The sequence below is a fragment of the Alternaria atra genome (assembly GCF_907166805.1).
Source record: "Alternaria atra isolate CS162 genome assembly, contig: 35, whole genome shotgun sequence".
NCBI classification, from domain to species: Eukaryota; Fungi; Ascomycota; class Dothideomycetes; order Pleosporales; family Pleosporaceae; genus Alternaria; species Alternaria atra.
The window spans coordinates 756469-774404 of NW_025091334.1; the positions used below are offsets into that span (position 1 = coordinate 756469).

The following is a 17936-nucleotide window of genomic DNA, read 5'->3' on the forward strand; positions in this document are numbered from 1 at the left end:
CGACCGGGCGGTGGCTGGGGCGGCGGCACTCTATTGGCGCAGCAACTAAGGGCCCTAGCGCTGAAGTTCTGCGAAATCTTGGCTTGGTTTTGACCTCGATTTTCGCGACCCGCACGACACGCTCGCCCCGCCAACTCTACGCCCTGTACCTTTCGAAATAAGTACAGACTATATTGCGAAAAGTGCACTGCGTCTATTGTATCCGCAATGGGCGACAATCTCGAGGTATGCACCGGGAACGACTCCTGCCGGGCGTTCTCGCCGCTAACTGAGAGCTGCAGGAGCGTCTAAAGAGCCATGCTCGTGCCTTTGAAGGTCTCATGTCTCTGATACCCGCCAAAGACTACTACGGAAAGGATGAGAGTATCACTAGCGTATGCACCTCTTCACCTCCAGGCCTCCGCCTTATGCTGACATAATGTCCGCAGACGCAATGGCAAAAGAAAGGGAAGAAGCAGACCCTCGAGGAACGACAAGCAGCCAAGCGAGCGAAGCTGGATCCTGCCTCACACAAAAGCGCCAAAGACGTCATGGACGAGAACGCGCTGAAGCGGAAGCGTGAATTGGAGGGTGAGGAAGTGTCCGAGCCTGAGTCGTCCGACCTCGACATGGACATCACAAAGGAGAAGCCTCTTGAGGGAATCAAGAGCAAGGCAAAGAAGCAAAAGACCCAGCCCGTCGAGCCAGAAGTCGAGGAAACCGAAGAGGCTGCTGAGACCCGGGCTTTGTCAAAGGCGGAGGCTAGGGCTGCCGCGAAAGCAGAGAAGCGAAGGGAGAAGAGAAAGGAGAAGCAGGAGAAGAACAAGAAAAAGGAGGAAGCGAAGAAGACGCAGCAGACGTCGTTCCAAGATCTCGCCGCCGCCAAACAACCTGAAGAGGACGAGGTCGAGGAAGACGACGAATCTGCAGACGAACTCGAACACCCAGATGAGCGCATAGAAGCTTTAGACGTCAGCGGTCTCGTCGAAGAGGGTCAGTCTACCGATCCCTCCACTGCTGCCAATTCCAACTCCTCTACAGCCTCGGTCGCATCAGCCGCTTCATCAAACTCTTCATTACCCCAGTCCGGCGAAGAAGCACCACAGAAGAAAACCAAGAAACCGTACACGATCGACCCACAAAAGCATGAAGATTTTCGAGCTCGGTTGAACGCAAAGCTAGAGGCAATGCGTGCGGCGCGCAAGGCTGACGGTCCAGATGGACGTCCGGCACGGAATCGCGCAGAGTTAATCGAGGCACGACGGAAAAAGGAAGCCGAGAAGAAGGCTGCGAAGAAGGCCCTTCGTCAGGATGCGAAGGAGGATGAGGCACGACAACAAGCAGAGGAGCAGCTCGCACGGATAAGAGGCGGTTCGGGTTCACCTTCCGTGTTCCCAGCGAGGTCGCCGGAGCACGAGCGCAACTTCAACTTTGGCAAGATCGCATGGGACGGCGCACAGCTTGAGGGGAATCTCTCTGGATTCCTCGAGTCCAAGAAGAAGAAGGGCAAGTCGGATGCAAAGACAGCACTAGAGGCTGCGCAGAAGAAACAGGCTCGTCTAAATGGCTTTGATGAGGACAAGCGCAAAGACATTCAGGAGAAGGACCTATGGCTCGCCGCCAAGAAGAGGGCACAGGGTGAGAAGGTGTTCGACGACGTCAATCTTCTGAAGAAGAGCCTTAAGCGTCAACAAAAACAGAAAGACAAGAGCAAGCAAGAGTGGAAGGAAAGGCTTACCAACGTTGACCAAGGAAAGGCAGCGAAACAAAAGAAGAGAGAGGAGAACTTGAAGAAGCGCAAAGAGGAGAAGGGTCAAAAGGGCAAAAAGAAGGTCAAGAAGCCTGGCAAGAAGGTTACGAAGCGACCAGGCTTTGAGGGTACGTTCAAGGCGAGATAATCATAAGGCTGGACGGAACGACGGTAAATAAAAGGAAAAGGGTGGCGGCATGCACACTATTGGAAGGCATTTGGCGTTTGATACCATATCATGGCAGGCATCGTATGAGCGTTAGGAGTATCAGGGTCTTGAATATTACGATGTCTTTTCTCCGAATGTATTAGTTCAGATGTCAAAGCTGTCTCGCAAACCAATAGCAATGCATTCAACTGGGCCCTTGATTGCAGTACACTCAATGTTTACATTATATGCTCCCGAGGTCTTTGATGTGGCCACACGTGTTGAGATGATCTTTTCTTGTACTGATGCATTGACAAATGAAACCCGACTGATTGTGTCAGGCGGAACCGCTCTTCTTATATATACAGTAATTTCGCACCGCGCCTATCCATTATCTGTAAGGCGCATCCGCACGAGCAGCTGCAGCGATCTCAGGCTCCCACTTGTCTCCGTTTGCTAGCAACTTCTCCTTGTTGTAAAGTAACTCTTCTCGTGTCTCAGTCGCATACTCAGCGTTGGGTCCTATATCATGTTAGCATGTAGTCCCGGAGCTCACGGGAGACGTGCACATACCCTCAACAATGGCGTCGACTGGGCAGCTCTCCTGGCAGAGACCGCAGTAGATGCACTTGGTCATGTCGATATCATAACGAGTGGTCCTCCTGCTACCGTCCATGCGCTCTTCAGCCTCGATTGTGATGGCCTGCGCAGGGCAGATGGCTTCGCAGAGCTTGCAAGCAATGCAACGCTCCTCACCCGTGGGATACCGTCGCAGAGCGTGCTCGCCTCGGAAGCGGGGTGAAATGGGGCCCTTTTCGAATGGGTAGAAAATAGTGTATCTTCAGAAACGTCAGGTCACGTATTCCGAGTGTCCAGCGTGCTGGCAGCCTGTGTATTGAAGTACTTACGGTGGTCGGAAAAACTGCTCCAGCGACACATACATGCCACGGAACATCTCCATGAGCAAGAAGTACTTGCCGGCGCGGTCCAATGCACCCTCTCCTTCATCCCATCGCTTCGGTTTGGGTAACCGGAAGCCTGGCGGCGGGGGTCCTGCTGGGGTGGCGGCTCGGGATAAAGTGGTAGAGAAGAAGGCGACGGTGGCGGGCGAGGGGAGGCGTCCTGACGCGAACTGTGGTGACCGGAGCAGCGTGGCAGCTGGGCGGCTTCGCGCCAACATTGTCAATGGCTTTGCGCTGGCCATTGTGAGCGTGGTGGAGTCGCTGGCGAGTTGGGGGGTTGCTGGCGGATATGGAGGTTGTCGTCAAGCTCGAAACTTGAGGTTGTCGCTTGTAACGCGGAAGCTGCGATTGGCCGAGAAGTCCAATGACGGCAACAACGGTGGGAGGCAACTCCGAGGTCAGAGATTTGTATTGAGTAATATCGAAGCGTCTGTGAAGGAATTTCAAGTCTTATTTGGACATTTACATTAGTTGTTGTAACAATCGAAGGTGCGTTTGTTTACTCGTACTGAAATGCTTCTTGACGGCTGACTAACGTAATGTAACTTTAGTCTGAAGTTCTAGTCGAGCATCAACATCACCACCACCACCGACCTTGCTACCTCGCACGACACCCTCGCAACCCGTCACAATGTTCCGAACAGCACTTCTCAGGTCCGCCCGGTCCGCCGTCCGCGCTGCCCCACGATGCCAGGCCGCAATGGCTCGCCCCGTTGCGCGAAGCTCGTTCGTCCAGCCAAAGCAAATGAACCCCTCCGTATACTTCCAGGCCGTACGATGCTACGCCGCGAGCGCTGGTCTGTCAAAAGATGAAGTCACTGGCAGGATAATGGACCTTTTGAAGAACTTCGACAAGGTAAATGGCTATGCGACTGGATTTTTAGGCAATGGCTAACGCAGAAGCAGGTCACCGATGCTTCCAAGGTAGCTACCACACGTATGCGAGGGCTCGGAAACAAGTACTTACAATTTATAGCTGAACGCTGAATCGCACTTCCACAACGACCTCGGTCTCGACAGTCTGGATACCGTAGAAGTAGTCATGGCAATCGAGGAGGTTAGTTGATGCACACGCGATACACGGAAGGCAAATCTGACAAAGTGGTAGGAGTTCAGCATTGAGATCCCCGACAAGGAGGCCGATGCCATCCACAGCGGTACGTTTCGAGGTGCAGGGTCAAATTTATACATACTGATGATATCACAGTCAAGCAAGCAGTGGACTACATCCTGGCTCAGCCCGATGGTGAGTCGCAACTTGAAAATGACAATGTTATTTCACACTAACTGTATTCTAGCTCACTAAATTATATTGAGATCCGCGCTGAGAGAGAGATGATGGATGTGGAATTGGTAGTCGGTCCTACCGGCATCGCTATATATATGCCTCCTTGTAAAACAGTCGCCTGGGTCGGCACCGTGTACTTCTGATAGAATTGACGCTATCCACCTCCCATTGCTCTGGTTATTGTGGTGTTGGACGCCTGTCTACTTGATCGCTGAGGCGTGCGTAACTAATCTTGGCACATCCGAGACCGAGCCCTGTCCGCCGATAGATGTGGCATGAGAATCAACCCCCAACGCGAAACTTGCACAAGCGCCTTACAGTACCCCCTTTATCGTTACATCGCCGTGCTCTACTACCCTCTCTTACATCGCCCTCACCGAAAGTCCCACATAGTCCGACACCGCGTATGCGCAGCCCAAGCGCCCTCATCCCTGCGCCCGTTGAGGAGCATCACCCATAATTTCAACATACACTCCCCACCAGTTCCACAACCACACCTGATGGCTTCTAGCTCTGGTCTGACGCGCCGGAGAGGAGGCGGCGGCGGCGCTGCTGGCAACGGCGAAGACGAGAGCAGCCGGGTCAGCTCGCCAGCACCCAAGCGCAACGACGACCGCACCCCCGAAACCTCCTACGAAAGCTCCGAGAACGGCCACAAGATCGCATTCGATCCCCGGGATATTAGCGAAAATGCAGAGAGGAGCAAACAGCCCAAGCTGACGCTCATGGAGGAGATCATTCTCATGGGACTGAAAGACAAACAGGTGTGTACACCGCAGGCTGCGGGCGGGCCAGGGGCAGCAGGCTGATGAGTGAGAATTAGGGATACCTGTCGTTCTGGAACGACAACATTTCCTATGCGCTACGAGGATGCATTGTCATAGAATTGGCCTTTAGAGGCCGTGTGAGCATGCAGAAGGACTCGAATCGGCGACGTTTCCCCCTCGCAGACAGGGTCATTGAGGTTATTGATGACACGTTGACTGGAGAGGTTCTGCTAGACGAGGCCCTGAAGATGATGAAGACGAGCGAAAAGATGAGCGTCAACTCCTGGATCGACCTCATGAGTGGTACGTCGACGCCGCACGATTTCAAGGCTGGTGCTCGTCACTAACTATATATATATAGGAGAGACATGGAACCTCATGAAGATCGGCTACCAGTTGAAACAAGTACGCGAACGACTATGCAAAGGCCTCGTCGACAAGGGCATCCTCCGCACTGAAAAGAAGAACTTCCTGCTGTTTGACATGGCTACACATCCCGTCGCAGACGGCGGCGCAAAGGAGGAGATTCGACGCAGAGTCCGGAACGTCCTCACCAACCGCACCGTAGTCCTCCCCGGCAGTCAATTTCTCCCAGAAGAATTGGAGTTCCGGGTGCTCCGAACAATTACCATGGTCTGCGCCGCTTATGCCGCCAATGTCCTAGAGAACGCCTTGACAACTTTGGGTCACGAAGCGCGAGAACGGGCTTTCGCTCAAGTGGACGAGTTGCTGGCAGAATACTCACAGTGGCCATTTGCAAAGAGACAGGGAGGCTCGCAGGGTGTAGGCGCAAACTTGGGTCAGCTCATCACGGACGAAGTCAACGGCTCCAAGGATAAGGAGCTGCAGCTTGAGGTAAGTTTATTACGTTTTTCTTTCTAAAATGTCGACAGAGCGCTAATGATTGTACCACAGGTTGTTGCTGCGTGCTTGAGTGTGTTCACTCGACTTGACTCACTGCTTTGAGCGGGGAGTACGTGTCAAGAGTAGTTATATACTGAGCTGCAAGGAGGCGCAGGCCTTAGCAACAGCGAACCTGGGCTATTGGAGTATCTACCGCCAGCAAACCAGACACATATAGCCGGTGAACTTGAAAGCGGCGGTGTGCCCGGACCGGGACTGGAAAATGTCGGGTATCGTCAGTTTCTAGCATCGATGCAACTAGGACGGATTCGGATGCGAGGGCGTCGGAATGCGATGACGAGGTGTACCCCCAGACGCTTCTTCTTCTTTTCAGCTAGGCGGTTCTTTCCATAAAATACAACCTTTATTCAAGAACGAACGAAGTGCATTACACGGTGGCTTTGGCTCGAAGCTTGCCTATCTAGGGATGCGCTAGCATTCGTCATGGCGTTACACGTGATGAGTGCGTGGAGACGATGGAGTGCGAGTGTAATTATGTGGAACAGTCGGTAGAAGGAACATGGCCTCTGCCCTGGTGAAAGAAACCACGCCTAGCAGAGGCTGTGGCTGCGTTGGAGCGTGCCGACCAGCTTCAGTGTTGGTTATGGGCTCTGGCTGGCTCGGCGCTTGCAAGCGGCAGAAGTGGTGCTTTGGCGCAAATCCATCAATGCCTCTGCCTGACACACAACACATCATTCCAAGTTCCGAGCTTATCCACGGCCGCGACCCCGCCCAAGGTATCGCAGTAGGTGTTTCGCCGATTTAGGTTTCCTGCCAATACTCTCGCCTGTGAAAGGCTTACAGACGGGCTGCTGCGCGCTTGACTACCCGATCGGCACTTCTTTCCCTGGACAGCCAAACAGAGGCCCAGCCCAGCCCTGTGACCTGTGACGACGCGCAAATTGCATGCTCCCAAAGGTATGTGTTTTTTCTATTGCTACTATTTATTCTCGTGATAGCGGCGCGATGGATGCGCTTTCTTGAGATGGCGGTGTTGTTGTTGCTGTCGCCATCGCATCGCGCACCCGCCCCCTTCTTCTGCCAGGCGCGACCGCATGGGACGCCCATTGACCCACACGAGCCTCCATCACTCCTTCCAGCCTCCATGCCTCGGCTCTAACAAGGGCAGCAACACGCAGGTCGCTCCTGCCGCGCGCATTAGATTTCACTACGCGATGCCCTCTCCGCCCCTAGCCGACTCCCAAGCCCTCGATCCGACCCACGGCGCGTCCACAAACGGCAACAGCAGTGAAGGTGCTGTCCAACCCGCAAACGCCCCAACCACCCTCAATGGACCCGACATCGCGTCCAACGAGAACAACGCGATTCGAGACGGAAAGCAGAAAGCCAAGGCGGTCATGGCTGCATCCGGTCTGAACCTCCCCGGCGCGCAAGACGACATGGCATCGCCAGCGCAACCCGAAGCCATCAACGGCGCGTCGCCTAGCAGAAAGCGATCGCGTTCGGGAACCCGCAAGTCTTCACACACGCCGTCCCACGAAGACGGCGCGAAACCCACGGCCTCGCAGACCCATCTCCTCGATCGATACATTGCGCGCGACCTCCTCGATAGTGTAAACAAGTACGAGCGCAACAAACATTCCGAGAAGGTCTATGGCGAACTGAACGATCTGCGCCATTTCTACCGCGACGAAGTATATCCTGTCCGGCGACAAAATCCCGGCGCCATCTTTGGATATGGGTACGCCGGCTATGGCAACGGCGTGACCGACATACCAGCCGATCCCAGAGACCCGCGAGCCTTGCCACAAACGAAACTTCTATACCCTGAACATGCCAAGCGCGCCGGCCGTCGACTTGCACCGCAACTGAAGGTCTCGAAAGAAAAGGCGGTGCAGCAAGCAGATCAGATCGAGGAACTTGTACCTGTGCGTTTGGATATCGAGTTGGATAGACTGAAGCTTCGCGACACTTTTACCTGGAATCTCCATGACCGCGTTACCAACCCTGTGCTCTTTGCCCAGACTCTCGTCGAAGACTTCCAAATACCACCCGAACTACGCCAGAATGTAATGCAACAAATCGATCGCGAGATCCACGAGCAGGTACAGGACTACTATCCTCACGCTTTCTTCGACGACGAACCACTAGACCCTAACCAGCCATACTCGGCATACAAGAATGACGAGATGCGAATATTAATCAAGCTGAACATCACCATCGGCCAGCACACGCTTGTGGACCAGTTCGAGTGGGAGATCAACAATCCTCTGAATGCGCCCGAGGAGTTTGCAAGACAGATGGCCGCTGATTTATCACTATCCGGAGAGTTCACCACCGCCATTGCCCATTCCATAAGAGAGCAGTGCCAGATGTTCACGAAGAGTCTATATATCACAGGACATCCCTTCGACGGGCGGCCAGTCGAAGATACAGACATACAAGACAACTTCTTAGCCTCTCCACTCCCCTCCGTATTCCGCCCGATGCAGTCTACAAAGGACTATCAACCATACCTATACGAACTAAGCAACGCTGATCTGGAACGAGCCGAATTATCTATCATGCGCGAACAGCGGCGCCAAAAACGATCCGTCAACAGACGCGGTGGCCCTGCCCTGCCAGACCTCAAGGATCGCCAACGAACCGTGCGCACCTTGGTAGTTTCGTCAGTCCTGCCTGGTGCTGCAGAGACCATTGAGGACAGTCAACTCTTCAAGGCCACGCGCAAGGTCAGGGAGGGCCGCCGCCGTGGCGCTGAGGGCAGTTCAGATGATTCAGATAGTGACGACTCGGTAATGGAGTCTCCGGCGCCTGCACAGATGACTGGAGGTACTGCTCGAACCCGTGGCATGCGTGGAGCTGCTACTGCGGCTCAAGCAGCAATGCGGTCCGCTATTGGGAGATCAGCAACTCCCGAAGTGTCTAATATCCAAACTCACCACGAGCCACGGGCGTCCAGATCCCTACGATACGAGGCGCGTGAAGAAAGCGTTTCTGAACCTACATCACTCATAGTCAAACTCCGTATCTCGCCCGCAAAGTTCAGGGAGTGGCAGAGGAACCCAAGAGCTTTCGCAAAGCCCGCTTCGACTCCCATGATGGCACCCTCGCAACCACCAGCACGAAGCACGCCTACCGCAAATTCAATGCCACCTCCACCATCACCGGCCATGCCTCCTCGCTCCACCCCGACCGTACCAACATCTGTTGAAGCTTCGCCGAAACCGCCACCCACACCCACACCATCAACACAGAATAAACAATGGCAGTACAGGCCGGACGGCTCATTGGAGGCACCTTGGCCAGCGCCTGCCGCTTCACAACACGTAAGATCTCCCCTAGCATATATATATAGATTTCTAGCTGACCCGCATTAGCCTCCCACTCCTCCGTGGCTTCAACAAGCTCTTCAAGATTTACGTGATCGGAACCCCGGCGAGCTCTTCGAATCTACTATGCGCTACGCTGTCATGAATGAGCGCCATGAGGATCCGAAGACTGGCGAATTCGTGTCCAGACAAGTCAAGCTGGATACGTTGTCTCCAAACGCTCCCCTGCCGGCGAATCACAAAGCATATTTCTTACCGCGAATCCGATGCATAGACTGCCCAGGGAAACTTTACAACGCTGGACCCGAGCAGACGGTCAGTAATTTCGAACTACATCTGAAGAATCGCGTACACATGGAGAACGTGCGCAAACGGACTGGTCAGCCTTTGTAGGCTTAGCATTCCGATCATCTAGCTGCGCGAACGGGAAATGATATTCAGAAGCATAGCGAGTTCTTTTTGATATATGCAAGCGCATTTCAGGGTATAAAGTCCCGTGTAAAAACAGCGGATCAGTTGGGAGCATGTGGAGTTGCGCATACAGACAACGTGCTGGTGCATCGGCGTTCTCATTTGCCAGCTACAACTTCTGAAATCAGTAGCCCCATGTTGGATTATCACTTGGAAGTGTGGGCACAATTGCAAATTTTGATCTTTGTCCGAGACTACTATCAGCACCTTCCTACTTCTCTTAGTTGGTGGTGTCGTTTGTAAAGTATAAGTAGGGTTGGTAGTCTCCGACGCAGCGATGTAGGTAGGCGTCAATCACAGTTGTTCATGTCACCAAGTTGTGCAGTTGTGTTCCCTTCGATATCGCAAAACTCTGCGCATTCCGCAGTTCCCGATCTCTTTCGCTATTGTGACAGAGAAAACGTCGTCCCCGCTTGGAGCAATCATTCCATCACGTGTTCGGTTCCGGCTATACGTAGCCCGCCGTCATGATGCTCAGAGCGACTTTTCTTATCACCACTCTCCTCACTCTCGTCATGAAAGCTCACGCTGCCACTCTTCCAATCCGAATCCTAACCCACAATATTCGCTATGCCGCCAACCCACCAGCCTCAGGCGAGAAACCCTGGCCGACACGCAAGCAACTGATTCTCAATGAGCTGCACTACAATACCCTACACAACCCAGAAGCTTTCATCTGCCTCCAAGAAGTACTCAATGAGCAGATAGTTGACATCATGGCCGGCCTGGGCGACGAATGGGCCTACATTGGCGTAGGTCGAGACGACGGCAAAACAAAAGGAGAATACAGTCCCATCATCTACCGCAAGGCCGTCTGGGGACTCATAGCATGGCAGACTGTCTGGCTAAATGAAAATGGAGCCGTAGGGAAGAAAGGCTGGGACGCTGGATCCGTCCGCATCGTCACAATCGGCACGTTCAAGCACAACCAAAGCAAGAAGACCATGGTAGCGATGTCTACGCACTTCGATAACGCAGGCGCCATCTCGCGCCGTGAATCCGCGAAGATTATCGAGAAGGTCGTTGCTAATGTCGCTTCCCCCACTGCGAATGGCTCGTCCGCTACGTTACCTTTCTTCCTAGCTGGTGATCTTAACTCTGAGACTTCGGGCGAGGCATACACGATTCTGAACAATGGTTCGTCTGTTATGCAAGATACGAAAGAGCAAGCTAAGTGGTTGTATGGAGATCAGAACACGTTTACGGATTTTGATGATAAGACGAAGACGCTGATTGACTTTGTTTTTGTGGGACCGAGGGGAAAGGGTGATTGGGTGGTTGAGGGGTATAGCGTGTTGCCGAATAGGTTTGAGGATGGGGTTTATGGGAGTGATCACAGAGCGGTCGTTGTGGATGGGTTATTGAAGATCTGAGGTTGGACCTTTCTTTATTGTCTTGATCAAGACTGTTCTTAGCGTGTGATTATACGCGTATGCTTAGGAGACATCCACCTGACTGTAGTGAAATTGCTCTGCAGTTTCACCTGTATCGGATTATGCAGCAAAGTACCGAAATCCGCAACTGTGGCCTAGGTGATCACGAGTCTAATTTCAAGATCCAGGGAGATTAATTCACTTTAGGAAGAAAAGCAGGCCGAGTGTGACGTTGTCAGGCGATCGTCGTCATTGGGCTTTGGTTAAGCGAAAGCTCGAAAGCACCCCACTGAGGGGCTGGTCTGTGAACACAGGAACGACCTCGCGCACCACTCCAATTCTAGCTCCAGACCATCTTCCCACACTCAACCATACTCAAGATGGCGGAATCAACAGCTGTCGGTAAGCTCAATACTTATCCCCTGTACATGTCGTCGACATGAGAAGCTATTTGGACAGAGATATAGCTCAGAACAGTTTTGTCTCGTCAATGAGTCGCAGAAGCTAACCCTCATTACAGACTACACCATGGCGAACCCAGATACTATCACCAAGTACAAGGTCGCCGCCGAAATCTCCCAGAAAGTCCTCAAGGAAGTCTCCGGTACGACGCTCTTCAAGCTCTCGCTTACTTCGCGCGCATGAATAGACATATGAACTGATCGTTTCAGGATGGATCGCCGCCGATGCCAGCATTGTCGAGCTCTGTGAGCGCGGTGACAAGCTCCTAGATGAGGAGGTTGCCAAGGTCTACAAGGGCAAGAAGGTCCTGAAGGGCATTGGACACTGCACGACCATCTCTCCGAGCGCCTACATCACCCCGTACACACCACTCAAGTCCGACACCGAGGAAGCCGCTACGACACTGAAGGAGGGAGAGGTGGTCAAGATTCAGTTGGGCGCCCAGATCGATGGCTTCTGCGCAATTGTTTGCGACAACGTCATCGTTGGCGCCTCCGAGGAAGTCACTGGACGGGAGGCAGACCTCATTCTGGCTACACACTACGCGAACGAGCTCTTGCTGAGGTTGATGGTACCTCCAAGCTTGGTTCCCCACGGCGACGAGGAGGAGCAAAAGAAGGCTGCGTCCAAGAAGCCCTACACTCAGAGCCAGATGACCAACATGCTTGAGAAGGTTGTCAAGGCGTACGGCTGCAACCTCGTTGAGAGCACCACAATCTGGCAATTCGACCACAACGAGATTGAGTCCAAGAAGAAGATCATTCTTGCGCCCGGCGAGGGTGTCAGGGGCGAGGGTCTTCCTGAGGTCGGCGAAGTGTGGGGTGTTGAGATGGGTGTCAGTCTCGGAAGCGGCAAGGTCAAGAACAACGGCAACAGGACCACTCTGCACCGACGTACGGCTACCACCTACCAGCTTAAGCGCCCTACCTCGCGAAGCCTTTTATCTGAAGTAGTAAAGAAGTTCGGTACCTTCCCCTTCAGTCTGCGACAGCTTGAGGACGAGAAGAGTGCCAAGGTTGGTGTCGTCGAGTGCGTTCGCACTGGTGTACTTCGCCAGTACGAAGTCGTCGTTGACAAGGACAACCAGCCCGTAGCTAGATTGTTCACCACTGTTGGTAAGTTCCTAGGATTTCCCCTGCTCGCTCCCTGCTCGGGAGATGCCCGACATTGGCCGATGTGGCCCGCTATTTGATTTCCAGATCATCGACCTATTTGCTGAAGGCAAAAGGTCGTACAGGCCGTTTCATTAGCTAACATTTTGGCAGCGATCAACAAGAACGGCATGCAGCGCCTAGCTCAACCTGCTGCCATTGACACCTCCAAGTACAAGTCTGACAAGAAGATCGAGGACGAGGAGATCCTCAAGATCCTGGAACAGCCCATTGGCAAGACTTCAACAAAGAAGAACAAGAAGAAGAAGAAGAAGCCTGCCAAGAAGGCCGCCGAGGGCGGTGCTGCTGCCGAAGAGGAGGAGAGCGACGATGAAGAGTAAATGTAGTTTCTAAGGAAGCTTAATGCCATATCCGCCATTCGACTATGAACCTGTATAACACGGACTATTTTGAGACCGTAAGAACGGCAGGACCGGGAACAAATTCGGCAAATGACCTAGGTCTGATGTGTTTTGTACTATGGCCACGCATATGATTATGTAGAAGCGATAGCATTCCACAAAAAAAAAAGATCAGTTTTCCGGACACCGTCTATCGTAACTTCTGTCTATTAAAGACTGATTCAGCACCTAGTGAATGACAGACTCGCACTCGAAATTTGCTCCTGTGATCTGCGAGATGAGACCGTGCATCTCGACGCGTCTCTTGCCCCAGTCACCTGATACATCAGCGATCTTGAGTGTGAGATATACATATGCTAAATCAAGGGACGAGTCTCGGTGGTAAACTATTGCCTCTGGAGGAGTGGGAATGTGGTGGGCTATGTCACGTAGTTGTTCGTGTTTTCAATGAGCTCTCTGTCTGTCTCACGCTACTGTCCCGTATGCGTCAGAGGCAGCAAGTCTGGTAAATGCCCAAGAACTTCTTGATTGCATTAGACAATATGGAGTACTATACCACAGTCCTTCATCCGAATAACCAGGCACAATGTGAGGTGACGCAAAATAGTGAGCAGAATTTACCCCTGAGCGGAAGGTGCATAGAGTTGCTTGTCCATTAAAAGTATTTTGTAGTAGAGCTGGGTACTACGCCGATACAACTGTCTCTGTCGGAGTACACATTCTGAAATCGCGTGACGATGCCTGCGGGCCGCGCTTGGTGAATGTGAGAATGGCACGTCAGGGAAAAAGCGTACTTGGTCTCGCGGATTCCCTTTTGTATAGTCGTACCACCACTGTTATACACCCCTTTAGTCAACGTTGAGAATCACACAGAATAATCGAAGAAGCTTCTGTCCATCCGTAAATACAATTCGAGGTTTCTACAAGATACTGCAATATTTGCGGATGCGTAGGGGGCTGACATAATAAGAAGGCCCGTCCAAGCGCAGGGCACCCTCGACCAACCTTCAGCAACTCTCATTCTTTCACTACCGACCCACCACAACGGGCACGGCATTGCGGCGTATCAAATTCTCGGGCAACACGTGAAGTGAGTCTGACCATGTCCATATTTATTACAACGCGCTGACCAAATTATAGTTTCGCCATGCCGGCCCTCCGCAAGTCTCTCCGGGAGTCGCGCGACTTTCGATTGCAACAAAGGTCCAGCACCACACCTTACGCCTCACCTACCGGCACCCCAAGCGAGCCCACCAACGAGAAGAAGCAACGTTCAATCACCGAGTGGACTGAACCCCAACCGCAAACTCTCGCCCCGTCATTCGAAGAGCACGGTTTTGCGCGGCACGGCGTCTTGGAGAACATGGCCCCCCTTGGTGTACCTCCAAAGGCGAAAGACAAACAGCGCGCGCGCGCTCTCGATGGACCACCGACTGCTCGACATTCGTTACTGGGGAAGAGCGCGATTTTTGGTGGTGACGAGGTTGGGTCTACGCCAGAGGTCACTCCAGCTCCTGAGCTCGAGCCGGACGACTCAGAGCGGCAAGAGGAAGACGAGATGCCGGTCGGATTTCCTATCCTAGAGGACGACGAGGACGACGACTACGAGCCCAAGACGAAAGCGAAGAAGAAGGTGAAGGTGTCGAAAACTCCCATCAGGGGCAAAACCCCAGTGCAGAGCAAGACACCTGTCAATGGGAAGACGCCCGTTAAAAACAGCCACACCAAGAGCGCCTCTGTTTCGACAAGTCCGGCAGTACAAGCTGTTTCCATGTCGGAGCCAGTCGAGGCTGCGACTCAGCGTATACAGATTGCTGTTAATGATGCCATTTCCAAAGCCAACAGCAATACGGGCAAGCGCTACGTGGGCATCGCTTTGCGGCGCGCCTACGAGCAAAGCAAAATAGACTCCGATTTGGCAGATGCGATTGAATCAGTGATTCATAGAAAGAGCACCAATGAGCAGCTCTACCGATTTCGTAAATTTATCAAGCAGTTCAAGCAGGAGGAAAAGATGAGGCTGGGCTTGAGCAAAGACAGGCGCTATGACCAACAAACCGTGGTGAATCACGGAGCCTCATTCTTCAGTCAGCAGCCGTCCCCAAGGGCCAGCAGTGAGATTGTTCCTGATGACTCTGTCTCGGCTGTCAATGATTACCAGGACAGACAGTTCATGAACTCTACTAGTTCTGCTACAAACTTTTCTCACAAAGCACTGCAATCAGCTCTTGATCGAAATTCAGGTCAAGTACCACCTCACCCATTCAGTACCGCACCAGCTCTTCCAGCGACTGCTGATACCTCAGCTGAGTCAACACCGAGAATGCCGTCCAAGTCCCCCCGAAAACGAACCGCTACCAATGGAACATTGGCACCGGATTCTGCGATGGAAGTAGATGGAGGGCTGTCTACTACAGCACCCACTCCAGCAGCAAGGACGCCGGACACCGGTGCGAGCGATTCTGAGCTATCAGATGTCAATGAAGAGATCGTCCAGAAAGGCCCTCCAGAACCTGTGCAGGTCAATGGAAAACCTGCTACACCTGCGCCAGTCGTCGCACCGAAGAAGGGAAAGAATCCTGCGCATGCACGTGCTGCTAAAAAGATGAAGGGCAATGCTGGGAAACTATTCGGGAAGCATGCTCACAAGCTACAACCACCTACTGCGGAACAGCAAGCGGAAGATGATAGACTTTATGAGATGCGAAAAGCTATGGTGGACGAGCAGCCTATCCGCAAACTTGAGCAATTCCCTCCCACCGTCTCTGATGTCCGCTTTGATGACGAGATTCTTGAGACTGAGTCTTTGACCGAGTCTCAAATTGCGGTCGGGCCACCTGTTGATTCTGATCAACCTCGACGCGCTGGACGAGTTCCGAACCACGGCACCAAGCGTCTGCGAGAGGATCCGTCACGGTTCTCCTCACCTCAGTTCGAACCGGCTGCGTCGTCGCGCCCTTCAACACCAGCAGTGGGACCGGCACCTAAGCGGGTCAAGCTCACTAACGGGCAAGGCGCCAGAACGAAGCGATCGTAAGTATCCCCAGTTCGTTCTCTCAGCATCCTAGTCATTTCTTCAGCGTTGGTCGATGCATGTACCCGTTCTAGTACAGGGCTGTAAGCGTCGACTTAGCAAGCTCTACGTGTTTGGACGTGTTTGCATCGTTCATTCCCGTGCACATCATCAAACCATTACAAGACTAACGTTACACGTATAGGCCGGTCAAAAACCGAGATGCAGGACCTATTGCTGGTGTAGCCTTTACTGGTGGTGGCGGTTCGAGACAGCTGGGGCCTGATGGCAACGACCCGGTAAGTGCCACTGGAATTCCGAAGCATCCAACCACACCATTCCTCTTCCACCACACAACCCATCAACAACATTTTCTCTTTTTCATCCCCAACATCAATGTTGCTCACTACAAACATCACGCCACTCAACTTTCCATATTCTCCTCCACTTTCTGTCCTTTCTTCACCTCTAACGGAATGTCAGAACTCGCCACAATCAGAGAGCGACGATTTTTGCTCTGCATGTAGAGGCGCAGGCGAGTTTGTATGCTGCGAAAATTGTCCACGCGTTTTCCATCTCCTCTGCTGCGATCCGCCGCGAACTCAGGTTCCAGATGGAGCATTCTACTGCTATGAGTGCAACGCAAAGTTCGCTGCACCTGACGATGCTGCAGACTCGTATCCTAGCCTGGGGCCTCTCTTCAACAAGCTTGAGCGCACCAACCCTCGCGCGTTTGCTCTGCCTTCAGATATCCAAAATAACTTCGAGGGCGTTTCTGCACGCCCTGACGGTTCGTACTTTGAGGAGGTCAAGAAGTTCCCGCTGTAAGTGTGACGCGTCTCGTCGCGTGATTTGGCACTAACATCATAATAGGGCGAAAAACAGTGGCTATGGCTACCAGAGGCCCGAATACACCAAGCTCATCGATGCTGATCACAAAGTCATCCTATGCACGCAGTGCGGAGTGTCGAGTGGCCACAAGCGCCAAATGCTGAAGTGTGACTTTTGTCACGCGTACTGGCACTTGGACTGCGTAGACCCGCCTCTCGCTAACCCGCCACACATCAGCCTTGAGGCATCTCAGCGGGATGCTTGGAGATGTCCTCGACATATCGAACATGATCTTCGCAACGGTCTACTGCTGCAGAATGATCTGAGTGCCAAAGATGAGGATTCTGAGATGGCCGATACCGGCACAGTAACGCGGGTGCCACGCAGAGTTCGAGTGCGCAAGCAACCCGAATACGTTGAGCCAACGTTTTCACGCGGCATGCGCAACAACGGTTTGATTGACATCACTAACGATCCTGACGATGACACTGATGGCGAAGGCAATTATGTGTTCGGCGACAATGATCCCAAGGATGTCAACTCCAAGATCTTCCGTGTTCCGGAGAAGGGACTTATCCTTGACTTCGTCAGCAAGGTCAAGAGGTATATTCAGTCACATCAGCAAGCCATCACACCAGTCACTAACGCATCGCAGTGGACGTGTAGTGAAAAAAGCCGAAGCCCAACAGTCCGCAGAGGCTGCAATACGGCGCAGAGCATCTATACAAAATTTCATCGCGTATCCATTTCCACAGCAGCAAGCAGCCCTGGCTCTGGCACAGTTGGCAAACAAGACGCCAGAGACGAACCTGGGTGAGGGCAAAGTCCATGCGCTCATCCTCGGTCTCACGGTAAGACTTCCTGTGGCCCACCGGCCTTGTTTTGATCATCGGCGCTAATTCACGTGAAACAGTCCGAAGCTCCCCCAGCTGTCTCCTCCGCCATGTCCAACGCAGATCCGCCGCCGCCATCAGCAGATGAGCGCGCGCAGTTGGAGATGTTGCAGCAGCTCATTCAGCGTCGACTTGGAGCCTGATTGCTACTCAAGTACACCGGATCTTAACCTAAACATTTAGCCTGGTTGTCGTGACGCCACCACACAACATGGATGCATCTGGCCCCCCACACCCACTACCTTCCCTCAATCCAAAAACTTAACTCCGCCAGACTACCCCAAGGCATC

At 53.0% G+C, this 17936-nt stretch overlaps 6 protein-coding genes across 6 annotated transcripts; 5 read left to right on the forward strand and 1 right to left on the reverse strand.

The window, feature by feature from the left end:
* Nucleotides 1–207: 207 nt before the first annotated feature.
* ALTATR162_LOCUS11157 (uncharacterized protein) lies at nucleotides 208–1877 on the forward strand (the record flags this gene model as incomplete). Its single annotated transcript, XM_043318799.1, has 3 exons — nucleotides 208–225; nucleotides 282–374; nucleotides 429–1877. 3 exons carry the CDS (start codon nucleotides 208–210, stop codon nucleotides 1875–1877), a joined length of 1560 nt encoding a protein of 519 aa, XP_043174734.1.
* A 391-nt stretch (nucleotides 1878–2268) lies between these two features.
* Nucleotides 2269–3081, reverse strand: ALTATR162_LOCUS11158 (uncharacterized protein; the record flags this gene model as incomplete). The annotated part of the gene is made up of 3 exons (XM_043318800.1): nucleotides 2269–2399; nucleotides 2451–2716; nucleotides 2786–3081. 3 exons carry the CDS (start codon nucleotides 3079–3081, stop codon nucleotides 2269–2271), a joined length of 693 nt encoding a protein of 230 aa, XP_043174735.1.
* A 389-nt stretch (nucleotides 3082–3470) lies between these two features.
* On the forward strand, nucleotides 3471–4145 carry ALTATR162_LOCUS11159 (uncharacterized protein; the record flags this gene model as incomplete). Its single annotated transcript, XM_043318801.1, has 6 exons — nucleotides 3471–3695; nucleotides 3746–3763; nucleotides 3816–3896; nucleotides 3948–3996; nucleotides 4047–4085; nucleotides 4138–4145. The coding sequence occupies 6 exons, from the start codon at nucleotides 3471–3473 to the stop codon at nucleotides 4143–4145; spliced, it is 420 nt and encodes a 139-aa protein (XP_043174736.1).
* A 482-nt stretch (nucleotides 4146–4627) lies between these two features.
* Nucleotides 4628–9483, forward strand: ALTATR162_LOCUS11160 (uncharacterized protein; the record flags this gene model as incomplete). Its single annotated transcript, XM_043318802.1, has 5 exons — nucleotides 4628–4891; nucleotides 4951–5197; nucleotides 5256–5749; nucleotides 6898–9087; nucleotides 9139–9483. 5 exons carry the CDS (start codon nucleotides 4628–4630, stop codon nucleotides 9481–9483), a joined length of 3540 nt encoding a protein of 1179 aa, XP_043174737.1.
* Nucleotides 9484–10028: 545 nt separating this feature from the next.
* Nucleotides 10029–10934, forward strand: ALTATR162_LOCUS11161 (uncharacterized protein; the record flags this gene model as incomplete). Its single annotated transcript, XM_043318803.1, has 1 exon — nucleotides 10029–10934. The coding sequence occupies one exon, from the start codon at nucleotides 10029–10031 to the stop codon at nucleotides 10932–10934; it is 906 nt and encodes a 301-aa protein (XP_043174738.1).
* Nucleotides 10935–11462: 528 nt separating this feature from the next.
* ALTATR162_LOCUS11162 (uncharacterized protein) lies at nucleotides 11463–17789 on the forward strand (the record flags this gene model as incomplete). Its single annotated transcript, XM_043318804.1, has 10 exons — nucleotides 11463–11538; nucleotides 11606–12511; nucleotides 12662–12884; nucleotides 13883–13999; nucleotides 14050–15942; nucleotides 16128–16221; nucleotides 16406–16746; nucleotides 16796–17356; nucleotides 17409–17604; nucleotides 17667–17789. 10 exons carry the CDS (start codon nucleotides 11463–11465, stop codon nucleotides 17787–17789), a joined length of 4530 nt encoding a protein of 1509 aa, XP_043174739.1.
* Nucleotides 17790–17936: the final 147 nt, after the last annotated feature.